This window comes from Zonotrichia leucophrys, chromosome 28, assembly GCF_028769735.1.
Source record: "Zonotrichia leucophrys gambelii isolate GWCS_2022_RI chromosome 28, RI_Zleu_2.0, whole genome shotgun sequence".
Lineage (NCBI taxonomy): Eukaryota > Metazoa > Chordata > Aves > Passeriformes > Passerellidae > Zonotrichia > Zonotrichia leucophrys.
In genome coordinates, this window is record NC_088197.1 from 4723214 (window position 1) to 4739439 (window position 16226).

The window sequence follows — 16226 nt, forward strand, 5'->3', positions numbered from 1 at the left end:
GCCTTCTTCTACCGGCGGCCCGCCCCCCAGCGGTCATTGGGTGAGGCGGGCACCGGGCGAGCACTGATTGGCAGCGTGTGGTGCCCATCAGGCGCGGGGCGGGGCAGTGAGGACGTGAGGAGCCGCACAGCGCGGGGCGGGGGCGCTGCGGCCGCGCTGCGCCAATGGGGGAGCGGCGAGCGAGCGCGCCCCCGCGCGGCCGGGCGGGGAACGGCGGGGACTGAGGGGGACACAGGGGGGACAGCGGGGATCGGGGGGGACAGAGGGGGCTGGGGGGTCCCGGGACCAGCGATCCCCATCCCCGCAGCCTCCGGGCACAGCCGAGGCTCGGCCGGCGCTGCCCGGAGAGCTTTGGGACCCCGGTCGCCGCCAGTGTCCGGGCACAGCTCATTCCTATCCCGAACTTGCCCATTTGCGCTCAATGAGGCTGAGCAGAGCTCGCAGTCCGTGCCCACCCTGGGAATTCTTTGGTTGGGTTTTTGCTGCTGTCACTCCCCTCTCCGAGTGTTTCCTCAGGAAACTTTGTTTCTCGCCAGGAAACTTTGTTCTGTTCCCGGTGCCATCTCGGGGATTTGCCCCACAAACGGCCCCGGCTGAGGGCGGGAGGTGAAACATCAGCCCAGCACATCAGCCCCAGCACGGAATCCCTCCCTGAGCAGCACAGGCGTTTCCCTGCTAGGGCTTTGTAATTTGGGACAGATAATTTTGGCACATCTCACCAGAAAGTGTCCAATTTGCAGGGGAATTGTAATTGTTGCTTAAAAAAGCCACCAACAGAACAGTACATTGGCACCTATGGAGGAAACAAAGTTTGTTTTTCAAGTTCCAAATAACAGCAAAACCAATAAACGAAGGAAGTCATTGCAGTTATTGCAATTTAAATGCAGAAATGCTTCCTCACTTTCACTCACCTTCAATTCCTCCCATCACAACACAGAATAAAAAGCACAAGGACATTTTTTATGAAATCTAAATATCTCAAAGTGTTTCATGTTAACAATGACCTTAAAATAAACTTATTTTAAAGAGGGCAGATGGTGCTAGTGCTGCTTAATTTCACAGATTTTGTTTTTACCACCTTAATGTTGCTTTATTTCCTTCATCTGCCTTTGTGGAAACCTCAGTGGCTGAATTTATTCCTCTGGTTTGTGGAGAAGCTCACACTTGCTCCTGCAACACCTCAAATATGATGCAGGACTTGGCATTTGCAACAGTTTTGGAGTTTATTCATTAAATGGACAAACAATTCCAACTGCCAGTTGGTATTTGTGATTCTGGAGCAGTGGAAATGAGGATTGTCCAAACTTGCAGTGAAAAATCATAATGAAAATCCTAAGCCTTAGAAAAATAAAAGGTTTGGCTTAATGGGGCATAAATTCAAACATAAATTCAAATTTCTGCACAAGGAACTGGGTCTGGAAACGCACTCTGGATCAAAAGAATTGAAGGAGAACAGTCAACAACTCATCTGAAAAGATATTTATTTTGAGAACATCAACTCGCACATTATACAAAAAATTGACAAATTCACCAAAAAACGTATAAAATGTTGCAGGGTCTTTTTCCCTAACATATTAACATAATCACTTTGCAAAGGGTAAGATTTGAGGAAACCAATAATAGGCACAATTGTTCCAGTCTGTCTGCAGAAAAGTGTGATTAAAAACATCCCTGTCTTGCTGAGGTATCAAACTGCAAACTTTGGTAATGTTAGAGGGAGACCAAGGGAGCCTTCTCCAGGCATGGCCAATACAAAATGGTTCATACAAAAGCCAGAATTGGTTATTTTTCATTTCCAAGTAGAAATGCAGTGAACAAAGAAAAAAACTCCCCAATACACCTATAACTAGGAAACCTGATCCTCTGCAAATCCCCACTAATCACACACAGCTACAGTGATCCACGCTCCCAAAGAATCCGGCTGGCAAGTCCCAACAATTCAGTGCTTATGAAAAAAAGGAGACCTTGATGGTGATTCAGAGCCCAGTCTTCCAGCAAAGGACAAAAGGCACTTAAGAATGGCTTTAGGATATTCCACAATGGCATTTCGGGACAGGGGACAGCGCCCAGCTGAACAAATCCTTCCCTAAGAGAAGTCCAGTGAGGTAGTACTTCATATTGCTCCAACCACTTGGCTCTAAGCAAGCAGCCTTCTGCTTCTGAGATACAAAATTAGCGGGAAATGGCTTTTTGTCAAATGTATAAAACCCAGTTCTTACAAAAAAATAGTAAAAACCCACTTGTGGTACAAAGCCAGGAACCATCTTGTACAAATTGAGTATCAAAATGCTGCCAAGGTGATGCACGAGTCTACCTTGATGGCCAAATCCCCAGACAGTGAAGATTGTTCTAGCAACCAAGCCATTTTTGGAATAAAAAATAAAAATAAAGGGGGCAGAGGGGCACTCTGAGAACTTCCCTCATCATTAGCAGCCTCACCGGAAGCACTTTCAGTCCATTATTAGAAACAAATGATTCTGTACTGATGAATGGCAGGTTTGAGGGGATGAAAAAAACCAAAAATAAAATTGCAAAGTTCAACACAGAGAACAAAAACAAAACCCACGAACATACAACAGGATCATCCTTGGAGTTTACAGGTTTGTTTTCAAAACCAGGAAGACTTCAAACCATTTTTATGCGGGGAGGCGGGTGGGAGAAAACACAGACTAACCCTTTTTTTTTTTGTTTTAAATTAAGCCCAGGGTGGGTGTGGCAGGCAGGGGGGAGGCAGGGAGGGAGAAGTGCTCTGGGGGATCACCGGCCGCTGCCGTAGCCGGGGAAGAGCTGGGCCAGGACGCTCTGCAGGGCCTCGTTCACCTCCATGCTGTAGCTGCGGCCCAGCTCGTAGCGGCACGCGGGGCAGCTGAACACCGAGGCCTTGAAGGACCTGTCCAGGCAGTCCTGGGGACAGCAGAGAGCAGGGTCAGGGACAGGGAGCTGAGCTGGGCTCATTGGGGACAGCTCTGACACAGAGAGCCAGCCCTGAGATTCGTGGGATGGGATCAGAGAGAGAAGGGGCACTGCGCTCCCAGCTGGGAGTATTGCTGCTGCTGGACACAGCACAGAGCAGGGATGGGATGGAGAGACCCTAAATCCCACCCCAGTGCTGCTGGACAAAGCAGAGAGCAGAGAATTCCAGCCTGGCTGGGATGGAGATACCTAATGCCACCTCAGTGCTGCAGGACACAGCAGAGACCATGGAATTCCAGCCTGGATGGGATGGAGAGACCCTAAATCCCACCCCAGTGCTGCTGGACTAAGCAGAGAGCAGAGAATTCCAGCCTGGCTGGGATAGAGGGACCTTAAATCCCACCCCAGTGCTGCTGGACACAGCAGAGAGCAGGGAACTCATCTCTCCCAGCCTGGCTGGACATGGAGGGACCTTAAATCCCACCCAGTGCTGCTGGACACAGCACAGAGCAGGGCTGGGATGGAGGGACCTTAAATCCCACCCAGTGCTGCTGGACACACCAGAGACCATGGAATTCCAGCCTGGCTGGGATGGAGAGACCTTAAATCCCACACTGCCAGTACTGCTGGACACAGCAGAGAGCAGGGAATTCCTGGCTGGATGGGACGGAGGGACCCTAAATCCCACCCAGCCATTGCTGCTGGACACAGCAGAGAGCAGGGCTGGGATAGAGGGACCTTAAATCCCACCTCAGTGCTGCTGGACACAGCACAGAGCAGAGAATTCCAGCCTGGATGGGATGGAGACACCCTAAATGCCACCCCAGTGCTGCAGGACACAGCAGAGATCAGGGAACTCGAGCCTGGATGGGATGGAGAGACCCTAAATTCCACCCAGCCATTGCTGCTGGACACAGCAGAGAGCAGGGCTGGGATGGAGGAACCTTAAATCCCACCCAGTGCTGCAGGACACAGCAGAGACCATGGAATTCCAGCCTGGATGGGATGGAGACACCCTAAATCCCATCCAGCCACTGCCTCTGGACACAGCACAGAGCAGGGAACTGATCTCTCCCAGCCTGGCTGGGCATGGAGAGATCCTAAATCCCACCCAGCGGTGCTGGACACAGCAGAGACCATGGAATTCCAGTCTGGGTAGGATGGAGATACCCTAAATCCCACCCAGTGCTGCTGGACAAAGCAGAGATCAGGGAACTCCAGCCTGGATGGGATGGAGAGACCTTAAATCCACCCAGCCACTGCTGCTGGACACAGCACAGAGCAGGGAACTGATCTTCCCAGGCTGGATGGGGTGGAGAGATCTTAAATCCACCCCAGTGCTGCAGGACACAGCAGAGACCATGGAATTCCAGCCTGGATGGGATGGAGAGACCCTAAATCCCACCCAGCCACTGCCTCTGGACACAGCACAGAGCAGGGAACTGATCTCTCCCAGCCTGGCTGGGCATGGAGGGACCCTAAATCCCACCCAGTGATGCTGGACACAGCAGAGAGCAGGGAATTCCAGCCTGGATGGGATGGAGAGACCTTAAATCCACCCAGCCACTGCTGCTGGACACAGCACAGAGCAGGGAACTGACCTTCCCAGGCTGGCTGGGATAGAGACATCTTAAATCCACCCCAGTGCTGCTGGACACAGCAGAGACCATGGAATTCCAGCCTGGATGGGATGGAGATACCCTAAATCCCACCCAGTGCTGCTGGACACAGCAGAGAGCAGGGCTGGGATAGAGGGACCTTAAATCCCACCTCAGTGCTGCTGGACACAGCACAGAGCAGAGAATTCCAGCCTGGATGGGATGGAGAGACCCTAAATCCCATCCAGCCAGTGATGCTGGACACAGCAGAGAGCAGAGAACTGATCTCTCCCAGCCTGGCTGGGATAGAGGGACCTTAAATCCCACCCCAGTGCTGCTGGACACAGCAGAGACCATGGAATTCCAGCCTGGATGGGATGGAGATACCCTAAATGCCACACTGCCAGTGCTGCTGGACACAGCAGAGATCAGGGCTGGGATGGAGACACCCTAAATGCCACACTGCCAGTGCTGCTGGACACAGCAGAGACCAGGGAATTCCTGGCTGGGATGGAAGGGACCTCAAAGCCCACCCAGTGCCACCCCTGCCATGGCAGGGACACCTCCCACTGTCCCAGGCTGCTCCAAGCCCTGTCCATCCTGGCCTGGGCACTGCCAGGGATCCAGGGGCAGCCCCAGCTGCTGTGGGAATTCCATCCCAGGCCTGCCCACCCTCCCAGGGAACAATTCCAGCCCAGCAGAGCCCAGCCCACCTTGCAGACGTTGTGCTGGCACACGGTGGTGACTGGCCTGAACACGACCTCCTGACAGCAAATACACAGAAAGGCCTCTTCCACTTTATTCAGAAATTTCTGCAAAAAGAACATTTCAATCAACTTAGTGCTGAAAGATAAATTAACCCAAACCCCCACCATTAAATGCAATTGATCATAGAAAGATTCTCAACAAATCTTAATTTGCAAAACCTGTCCCATTAAACCTGCTGGGGGTGTTTACACTAAAATAAATAATTTTAGGTCTGAGGCTGTTCTTTAATTCAGCCAAGGGTTTGTGGCTGGGGGCAGCACAATTACAGCTGGGGGAAAGCCCAACGTACCGGTCCATCTTTGAGAGCCTCTAGGACTTCATTCCACAGCTTTTCATTGGCTTCATCACTTTTTATAAGAGATTTCTGCTGGGATGTCAGCTTGTATGGCTCAACTTTAGTTTTCTTTGGAGTCCCTGCTGGAGAGGTGACGGGTGTTTCCTCCCCACCTGAAAGAAAACACAAAAATTTTTTTTTAAAAACCAAAAAACCACCAGAACAGAGTAACCAAGTAAAATGCACAAAAACCTCCAAGGTTTTCTAGATCCACTTGCCTACTCCACAAACCTGCTGATTTCCTTTTCCTCTTCCCTTTCCCTGGGGTATCCAACTCATCATCTCCATTATTTTCTTTTTCCTTGTCTTTGTTTGCAACAGCTTCCAAATATCCTTCAGGATACTGCAGGGAAACAAATCAAAGATCATTCAATGCCAACACACCGGGTCAGACTTGCAGACCAAGCCAGGTCCAAGAGTGACCTCTGGAGAACTGCTCCAGGGGCACTTTTCATCTATTTAAGCAACAGATCCCTGCTGTAGGGAAGCACTTCACAGCCTATAGAAATTCCATACCAGAAACAAAGTGAGTTTAGTCCTTTTAGCTTCTTGATGTATAAAAATAAACAACCTAGCAGACTGGAAGCATTTATTAGTCTCAATTTTTAGCTAAGGAGCATGTAAGAGAAAAATCTCTGTTCTCCATCAAGCTGAGAGCCCAGGGCAGTACCTGCATTGTCAGGCCAAGCTTTTTCATCCTGTCCTTCCCCTCTTTGGTCCAAGGAGCAGGTTCTTCATCGTCCCTCCTCAGCAGGTAACGCCACACCAGGAACCCAGATTTCCCCGTCTCAGGCCAGTATTTCACCACCTGCAAAAGCCACAGCAAGTCCATCACCCTCTGTCCAAGCCCCCTGGGCACGAGCACACGCTCTTGTCCCAGCTCAGCCCTCCTCACCTTGTAGATGCCATCGTATCTGTTGCCCTCCAGAGGAGCATACTTGCTGTGCTTGCCTCCCTTGACGTTCCTGACCACCCTGACCGGCTTCCCCGCCCGCCAGTCCTTGGCCTCAGCCCCGTGCTTGTCGTTGATGGGGGCACTGCAGTTCAGAGCCAGGGCCCTGCAGGAGAGGCCAGAGGTCAGTGTGTGACTGCCATGGAAGCCCTGTGTGTGACACTGACAGCTCTGCACTCAGGGACCCTCCTGATGGGGGCACAGCCGATTGTTCATGGCATGACCCCAATGCACCAGCCCAGAGCAGCTCCTCCACTGAAGTCCAGGCTTATCTGTGAAACAGCTCAGAATTACAAATGTTCTGGTCTCCTGAGGTAACCAGGGGCTGCAAGGGTCTCCAGCAGAGAGCAGAACTCCCACACCAATTTATTGCTCTGTTCTTTAGCCAGTATTGCAGGTGACACCAACCCCAGCCAGCTCTGTCCCCTTACAGGGCACTGAAAGGAGCATTCCCATCCTGTAACTGATCTGCAGCCAAACCACAGCCCAGACCCAACTCTGGCCCTTGTTCCAAAGCTGGAACAGCCCAAACAACCCCTGTGCTGACAGAGTGCCAGGTGCTGAGGCCAGAATGGAGCACAGACGCTGCCAACCTGTTCATGTTGGTGAGTTTCTGGTCACAGGACTGCTCTGCCGTGCGCTTGTTCCCAGAGAGGTCCCGGCCCCCGCTGCCCGTGTAGGTGAAGGAATTCCCATGATCCTGAAATGAACACGGGTGGATTTCACAGTCACAAAAAGAATTCAACAAAAGCAGGAGTCTTTTAATCAGGTAGGTTTAGCAGGGCATTCTCAAAAAGGAAAGATGCTTCCTGTGTATTTAAACTCCCAGACTGGGGCAGTCTCTGGCTGTCCCTCAGGCTGCCAGGAGAGGAGACCAGGTGACAACGGTGACAATGCTGCCCTGTCACACCCCTGAGCAGCCCAGGCTCACACAGGATCTGCTGCAAGTGAACAGCTGGCAGCACAGCCCACCAGACTGCTCCAATGTGGGTGTAAGGCAGACCTTGAAAAGTCAGAACTCTGGGATCAAAAGCTGGCACAGGGATATTAAACTGGGTTGGGATGATCCTGTGGCTCAGGCTGGCACAGACCAATGCAGTTTTTTCAGAACTCTGGGATCAAAAGCTGGCACAGGGATACCAAACTGGGTTGGGATGATCCTGTGGCTCAGGCTGGCACAGACCAATGCAGTTTTTTCAGAACTCTGGGATCAAAAGCTGACACAGGGATACCAAACTGGGTTGGGATGATCCTGTGGCCCAGGCTGGCACAGACCAATGCAGTTTTTTCAGAACTCTGGGATCAAAAGCTGACACAGGGATACCAAACTGGGTTGGGATGATCCTGTGGCCCAGGCTGGCACAGACCAATGCAGTTTTTCCTTGCCTTGTTTGCTTCTGAAGGAAATGGGTGAAGCTGGGCAAGTGTTTGGTGTGGAGTTTTAACAGGTTTGTTTGGTTCTGTGCATAAATAATCAGGATCCACTCACAATGTCATCTTCATATCCTCCTGCCAGCACCAAGGAGTAGGCCCCATCGTTGCTCCTGCCGTGGATCCCGGCCACGTGGGGCCTGTGCACCCCAGACTCGCTCACCTGGGAGACAAAAATCAGCTTTGGAGGCACCTGCCCTCAACAGGCCCCACCAGCACTGGGTTTGAGCTGAACCAACTGTGCTACTTCACATTTGCTTTCCATGTGTCACAGGGGGAAGCTGCTCTCACCATCATCCCCCAAAAAGCTCCAGACAGAAGGAAGAAAAATAAAAATGCTTCTAAAAAATAAGGCACTGACTGTATCAGTAAACTGAACACATGGATAAGGTTTGTGTGCAAATCTAACTATTTGGATATTTATAATTGAAATTGCTTATTAAAAGGCTCCAGGTGTTTAAGAATAATACAGATATTAAATATTTGTATAAAGTTTGAAAGAGTTGTAATAGCAACCTTCCCTCAATACCTGAAGGCAAGATCTGGATAGGCCAGTGCTTTTTTCTGCCCCAGCTTTCTAACAGGATGAGAAACCTTCTGTTTCATGTACGTGGATATTTGAGACACCCTTGGCAGGGCACACTGCACACCTCCAGGACAAACCACTGGGAACAAATCCACTTGCTTTGGGGTTTTTGAGTTACCAAAAAGAGCACTACAACAAAATAAACCAGCACTTGATGGTCCAACAATGCAGCATTAGTTATGGAACACTTGATCCAGACAAAGCCAGAATTCTTTTCCTGCTGCACTTCCATATATCCAGTGACACACACATTTCCACATTAACTGTTTCAGTTTCTTGCAGGAGCTGGGTAACTCCAATTTTTTTCCCCACAGCAGGTCAGGCCAGGATTCAGCTTCATACCTGAACTCTGAATTTCCACATGGTGCCCACAGGGATGCCAGGGATTGGTCCATAGTGGTTGGAGGGGACGATGGTGCATTCCTTGGTGCGCCCCACACACGCCATGCCCTGGGCAGAGAGCAGCATCAGCCAAGAGCCCAAAGGAACAAACACAACTCCAAGTAAAACAGCTTTGGACTGACCTTGCCCCAGTCTCTCCGGGAGGAGGAATTAGCAGATGCCATCTTTTGTTTCTTTTTACTTTCTTTTAATTTCTCTCCTGCTAAAACCACCTCGCTTGCATCATTTCGACATTCAGGGCAATACCTAAAGTCAGTGAAAATTAACAAGTAGCAAAGCCTTCAGTTAGGAGCATTTCCTCCAACCACAGTGAGTTATGTTACAATTTCCCCATGTGAAACCAGACAGGACATGGAAACACTTTCCATACTGGAATTTAACCTACAACAGCTCCTGTGCAGATGTATCAGAAAACAGCTGTGATACAAAATCATTGTATACAGTGTTGAAACACAATAATAAACCAGTGCATTTCACTGGCTCTGTGTCTATTGAAGGATGTATTTCACTACCCAAAACTCTCACTGTACATTTCTCATGCACAAACCTGCCTGATCTGATGATGGGGCCTGCCTGCAGTGACCCTTAAAAGCCACTGCACGGCTGAAGCCTCCCAGCATCAAGCTCTCATTTGGTCCTTTTTGGATCCCAGGCTGGTTTGGGGTGGAAGGACCTTAAAGCTCATCTCATTCCAAGCCCTGCCATGGCAGGAACACCCTCCTCTATCCCAGCCTGCTCCAAGCCTTAGGCAGGTAAACCAAAAAGCATCTAGATCCCAAAACTAGGAAAAGGAGTGTGCAAGCCATGGGCTTAAAACCTACTCTCATTAAGCTCATGAAAAGCTATGAAGTTTAAAAAAAAAAACCCTAAACACCCACATCCCTGCTCCTAATTAGATGTAACTGTGACACCCCACACACCTCCTCAGAACCTACCAGTCCTCATCATCTGGGATTCTGCTGAGGGGAGGGTTCAGGCAGTAGATGTGGAAGGCCATGTCACACTCGTCACACATGAGCTGCTTATCTGGATCCTGCTTCCCCCCACAGATGTGACAAGCACAGACCCTGCAGGTCTTGTTTGGGTTGTCCTTGCAGGCTTTACACACGGGTCCACTCTGTCCTGTGGGCAAACACAAACCACACTCAGCCACTGCCAAGATCCACTGGAAACGGTCAAAGGAGGCACAGCTGAATGTGACTTGGAGTCCTTAAACCTTTAACCCTCACAGAGACAACTGGCAGGACATGACAAGGTAAGACAGACATGCAAGAACTCCACATCAGACTCACGTTTTGGAGTTCCAGAACTGATGGGAGAAGCAGTGCCTGGCTCTTCAATTTTATAGATTTCATCCACTAATATAATTGTGCAGTCATTCAAGGAATCACCAGCTTCCCTAGAAGAAGGTGAGGAGAGATCAGAGTTTGGAAGTGTCCCACAGCTCAAGTTCACAGACACCAGCAGAGCCACTCAGACCTCAGAAAGCTGAAGCAGAGCAGGAAAATTCCATTTATCCCACATGAACAGCTTACCCAAGTAATATCTTTGCATTGAGCTCCCTGGTGGTTTTGGTTTCCCTTTTCTGCAGGATCTCAGCATCGTACCAGAAGCCCCTCTCCTTGGGCTCATCAGGGTTGTAGTTGACCATCACCACCTGCCCCACCTCCAGCTGGTGCCACTTGAGGATGGTCCGTGCCCGCGCCCGCACGTTGCCCGAGCTCATCTGCACCACCCCATTCTCTGGGTAACTTGAAGGGAGGGACACAACAGAAACCACATTCAGCTCTCAGGAGGAACAGGTGTTATGCTGACAGGTTGGTTTTGCTGTGCAACACAAGAATATCATCAAGGATAAAATCTCCTCCCACACAGACACAGCCAGAACCAACCAGTCTGACTTTGATATTATTGCCTCCCTTCAACCCTTGGACACCAGCATTTCCTGTAAATGCTGGTATCCATAAAAACATGATTCCAGCCCCCAGGAATTCCAACTGCAAAACAACCTTACAGTTGCCAGGGCCCAATGACATAATGACTATGTCACTGCCCAGTTCTGTTTTAATTTGTGCAATATCTGCAATAAAATTTCCCATCAACATCACGACCTCAATGACTTTACTGGCCAAGAAGGCAACAAAACAAAACTCACTCATCATATTTCACATGATAAATCACATCCTCTTCAGGGACAGCTGTGGGCTGGTCAGGGTCTGTGCAGCTCTCAGCTGATCCACTGGTGGGTTTTTTCCTGGTTACATTCACAACTGTGGCTTCAAACCACGCTCCCATGTCCGTGTCCCGAGCATCCACCAGGTCATTGATCTGTACAGAGCCAAGAGCACAGCTCACCAAAAGGGATCTGCAAATTAGGCATTCATTTCCAATCTACTTAAAGATTTAACCATCTCAAAAACTGCACCATCATCAAGATATTTAACTGATCACCTTAAAAATTAATATTTTCTCTGCTCTCCTGGTTGTGCAGCCCTACAACCTGTTTAGGTTGAATTTGTAAGGTTATAAATCCATTGTACACCAGCACATGTAAACCCAGCCTTGCTGGTGAGCCCAAACCATTACTGGTTAGTCTGTAATAGAGTTTCAAAGTGTCTTGCTCATAACCTGGCAAAGACATCACTAGATCTGCAATAAAACCCATTGAAACAGAGAAATAAAATTATTCTGAACAGCTGCTCAAGATTTTCTTTTGTTCATTCAAGAAAGTTTCAGCTTTGACAAATGTAGTGACTCCAGGAAAAAATACTGGGAAAATTTGTAAAAAAAAAAATCAAACCAGACACTCTGAATACTTTAAAAAAAAAATAGTGTATTGTAGTTTAATTTCAAAGGACAAAATGAAAAAATTAAGTTTTTGGACCTACAGCATTTTGCATTGAATTGCTTTGTGGCTTGGTTGGTATTTCTGTCTTTGTTGTCGGGGTGTTTGAGAGGAAGAAAGGCGCTGCCCACACAACTGGAGTGAGACAGATTTTCAGCGATTCTCCAGCACAGAGAACAATTCCCCAGGCCAGGCGCGGTCTGAGGGCTCCCAGCGTGTGAGCACCCACCTTGTAGAGGCCGAAGCAGGGGTCTGCCCAGTCGGGCTGGGCGGCCGTGCCCGGCTGTCCCTCCAGCTCCAGCGCAGCCTCCCCGTTGTGGGAGCTCTTGTCGGACTCGCTGGGGCCGGAGCCGCAGCCGGAGTCGCTGTCCGAGAGCTCGGGGTCCTTGTCCTTGCTGCCAGCAGGCAGCACGGCCGGGCTTTGTCTGACCAGCAGCTGCACGATGTCGTTCAGCCCCACGCTGTAATCGAACAGGGAGTGCCCATCTTCCATCTGCAGGGAAAGCAGGGAACCCCTCAACGGACCACAACCTCCGACCGCTCACCAACCCACGACGCTCACGGATCCGCTCACCAAACCCCTCACATCCGCCACAACCACGATCCGCTAACCCCCACGGATCCGTCCAACTGACTCACTCACCAAACCCCTCACGGATCCGCTCACCAAACCCCTCACGGATCCGCTCACCAAACCCCTCACGGATCCGCTCACCAAACCCCTCACGGATCCGCTCACGGATCCGCTCCCCGCGCCGCCTCCAGCCTCCCATCGAGCTCAGAGCCCGCCAACATCCACCACGTGGCTTGGGAACCATTATCAGCCAGATCTGGGCCCTTCTTCTCTCTCAGCCCCCTGATATTTAAATGCTTTTTTTTTCACTCTGCCACAGCAAGGCGTCCATGCCGCTCTGGACTCGCTACCCAGCCTCTAGGAGATCTGGAAAAGTTTGCAGCACGTTCCCTACAATTAAACAACTACAGGCCCTCCACATTTCCATCAGGATTCAAAGATAATTCCACATTACCTACAAAAAAAAAATTCTTCCTCAATTCAGACACATCCCAAATGCTAATGCAGCTTGTCTTTATATTTTGATTGTGTGTGATCCAGATTATTGTTACACCATCTCCATAATGCTACGAATTGTTACACCATAATTCGTAGCATTAAGTAGAAGCCAGAGTTAATCACACACTTTTCTCCCAGCAAACACACATTTTTTTCCATTGAAAGTAAAATCAAAAAAAGAGTCAATTCAACTTGAAACCGCTCGATCGCTCTTCAGCGTAGCCTGGCGTGTTCTAATTTCACACTCCCTCTAATTCTAAGAGTTTATCTGGCACAGTTTGTAGTCAAACCAGGACCCTGCCCCTGCAAAAAGAGAAGTGCAGAGGCAGAAAGAGGCCCCTCAATAACCTCTCAAGAGCTCGAAGGAGCACAACCATTTTAGAGTTAACATGTAAGGCTGGAGCCCACGGAGCAGTCAGAAGTTCAGACAAGCTTCCCCACATATTTAAGGTCTGACTAAGAAATTATACAGGAAATGATCATCCCTTTCCAGCCTAAACCACCAGAAAAAGCAATCCCTGGAGCTTTGTTCTCTATCAGGGGGAAGCAGAGCAAAACCACAAAAATTTACACTTCACAGGAATCACTATGATAATTCCATTCTGATTTATGGCATCAAATGGCTGTGGAACAATCCCTGGAAATCTGACTGCACAGGAAGAGGTCTGAGCTTTTTGCTGGTTCAGAGATGAAAACTCCTCGAGGTGCAGAAGAACACACCAGGAATGGGTTGTTCCTTCTCAGGCAGGACACAGCGTCACCAACACGGGAACAGCAGCAGAGGACACGAGTGACAACAGGTGCAAAGTGAAATGGAGGAGCACAGGAACAGCACAGGAAACCACAGGAGCTCAAAGCACAGGCAGAAAGAAGAGCCCAGCACCGAGGACAAACCTCAAACAAAGGCGGCAGGTTTGAACTAACAGCTAATTTCCTAACCCCACTGACAAACGCTCACGGGTAAGATTTGCAGGGGCTCCAACAGCCAGACAAAGCACAGTGGGAACAAGGCCTAAGAGAGGCTGGGTCACGTTCCTGCCCGAGCCAGGGAACACTGGAGCTGCAGGAGGAGGGGTTCCCTTTGCAGGGCAAGGGCAAACTGAATGAAAGTCACCACTTCTGAAAACCTGCTTCACCCCAGGCCTCAGGGACAGGCTGACAGGTGGCACCTGCCCTGAACCAACCTCCCTTATCACTCGATTTACAACACAAATGGGTCATTAATGCACCCAAATCTACACCAACCCAACAGAAAGGTGATGCTACACCATCCTCCAGGCCTCCTTTTATGCTAGAGCTGGTACCTGAGCTTACACTGAGGCTAGTCCAGGTGTATTTCCACGTTCTACAGCCACACCTGCTAATTACAGAGTACAGTTAGCTCAGGACTGCCTAAAACAGAAAGAAAAGCAGCTAGCAAAAACTGTCCATCTGCAGCCAGCTCAGCATCCCGCTGCTTTTCCTAAAATTAATCCTGTGATCAACCAAACACCAGCTCAGGAGTTTCTCTAGCACGAAGGTTTAGCAGCATAGGACTAGGTAGACTACAGCAATTGTATTTTCAAATGGTTTTGATTGACTTCACTGCTAATTTAGTTACATTATGAACTGACAGGGAATAAAACAGCTGTGCAACAGCAATAGTAAACGTATTATTGAGAACATAATACAGCACTGAGCCACTCAAGTGTTCTGTACCTAGTGAGAATTTGATATCAGCTGAGAAACTTCAAAATCATGAGATGCTTTTCCCAATTTACAAAGGAAAATTAGATCTTTATGGCTTTCAGAGCGGTGAAACTTGCAAAGCTCAAAAACATTAAGCGCTTTAAAGAACATAAAAAGCACTGGTAATTTTCAGACACTTCATAAAGAAGATGTCAAGGCAGAAGAGCAACACATCAGGTGGAAAACAGTAAAGGAAAGTAAGAATAAAGGCCATTCTGCAGCGGGCTCCTGTCCTGGCAAACCCACGGACGCGGGAGGGAGCGGGGATCACTAGATGGCAGCAAAACCCCTTATTTCCATGCAATTAAAAATAAATAAATTAAAACACCCGTCCCCAGCTGGAGGGGAGCAGGGCCCGGCTGGGGGTGTCCGGCACCGCGCTGCTGCCGCTCCCGGCTGTCAATGCCCGCGCCGCGCCGGTACCTGCTTGCCGCGGTAGAACAGCCGCTGCCGGTGGGGCTCCACGCCGAACACCTCGTGTATCCGCAGGCGCAGCCCCTCCACCTTGGTGAGCTTGGAGAGGGAGTCCACGCGGTGCGTCTGGCTGCCGTCCATGGTGCGCACCTGGATCCACATGGCGCCGGCGCTGCCCCGGGAATGGGACCGCGCTCAGCGGCGGCACCGCCGGGGCGGGCCCGCACCCGCGGCCGCGCCCCCCTAACGAGTCCGCCGCACGCCATTGGCCGGCGGCCCGGCCGGCTCGGCCGCTGATTGGCTGCGAGGGGCCGGCCCCGCCCTCCCACGCGGGAGCCTAACGGCTCCGTTCACGCCGGCCGTATCTCGCGCCACAATTGAAACCCGCCCGCCGCGCCCACGCGCCAAGTCTCGCGCGATCATGCAAATGAGAGAGGGGATAAAGGGGGTAGGGGGCGAAGCGCGTGGTCTTAAAGGGGCCGTCACCGGCAGAACGCGGCCCGCGGCCCCCCGGCCGCACACCCGCCCGGGACAGGCGGGGAACCGCGGGGCGTCAGCGACCCCCGCCGCGCCCGGACCCGCCCCAGCCCCGCCGCGTCATCCCCGCGCAGCCCCCGGGGCGATGCCACTCCCCGGGCCCGCAGGGCACCGGTGCCGCCGGCACCGCCCCTGACGGCCACACCCCCTCCCGCGGGCCCGGTCGGGGGCGGGGGTCGGTCCCGCTGTCGCAGCCCCGAGCGACGCGACCCCTCCGGGCCACCAGACCCAGCTGTCACCGCCCGGGAACCGCGGAGCGCTCCCGCCGCTTCTCGCACCCCCCGGGCAGGGCGGGGAAACCCCCGCGCCCCTCGCTGCCCTCCCGCTCCCGGTGCCGCCGGCCGCTCCCCGGCGCGCGCCGGCATCGCCATGGGCGACAGTGCCGGGGATCCCGGCGGACTCACCGGGTGCGGTGCTGGGGTTGGGGGGTCCCGGCGGACTCACCGGGTGCGGTGCTGGTGCCGGGATTGGGGCTGGGGGTCCCGGCGGACTCACCGGGTGCGGTGCCGGTGCCGGGTTTGAGGTGTCCCGGCGGACTCACCGGGTGCGCTGCCGGAGCCGGTGCCGCGCGCGCTTTCCGCGGGCTTTGGAGTTTGGCGCGGAAAAGCCCCGCGCGTGCCCCGTGCGCGCCCATTGGCCGCCGCTG

General features: G+C 51.6%; 1 protein-coding gene across 4 annotated transcripts; it reads right to left on the reverse strand.

Annotated features, from left to right (window-relative positions):
• Positions 1–1464: 1464 nt before the first annotated feature.
• On the reverse strand, positions 1465–16212 carry UHRF1 (ubiquitin like with PHD and ring finger domains 1). Of its 4 annotated transcripts, none has more exons than XM_064734340.1 (17): positions 16025–16212; positions 15053–15215; positions 12059–12322; positions 11140–11312; positions 10520–10735; positions 10277–10383; positions 9920–10106; positions 9107–9230; positions 8925–9032; positions 8055–8159; positions 7159–7265; positions 6509–6671; positions 6284–6421; positions 5845–5956; positions 5569–5726; positions 5225–5323; positions 1465–2904 (listed from the first exon to the last, which is right to left on the reverse strand). In XM_064734340.1, exons 2-17 carry the CDS (start codon positions 15203–15205, stop codon positions 2758–2760), a joined length of 2361 nt encoding a protein of 786 aa, XP_064590410.1. In that variant the 5' UTR covers positions 15206–15215; positions 16025–16212; the 3' UTR covers positions 1465–2757. The 4 variants fall into 4 exon arrangements, with proteins under 4 accessions (XP_064590410.1, XP_064590411.1, XP_064590412.1 ...); XM_064734341.1 differs by having other exon boundaries at positions 15985–16212; XM_064734342.1 differs by having other exon boundaries at positions 16076–16203.
• Between the last annotated feature and the right edge of the window lie 14 nt (positions 16213–16226).

Excerpts from the sequence above, each read along its gene's own strand:
- UHRF1 (XM_064734340.1), bottom strand. The coding sequence starts at position 15,205 with ATGTGGATCCAGGTGCGCACCATGGACGGCAGCCAGACGCACCGCGTG. Across the intron at positions 12,323-15,052 it reads TGTTCTACCGCGGCAAGCAG|ATGGAAGATGGGCACTCCCT; the intron begins GTACCGGCGCGG and ends CTTTCCCTGCAG. Across the intron at positions 5,324-5,568 it reads AGGCTCTCAAAGATGGACCG|AAATTTCTGAATAAAGTGGA; the intron begins GTACGTTGGGCT and ends TTCTTTTTGCAG.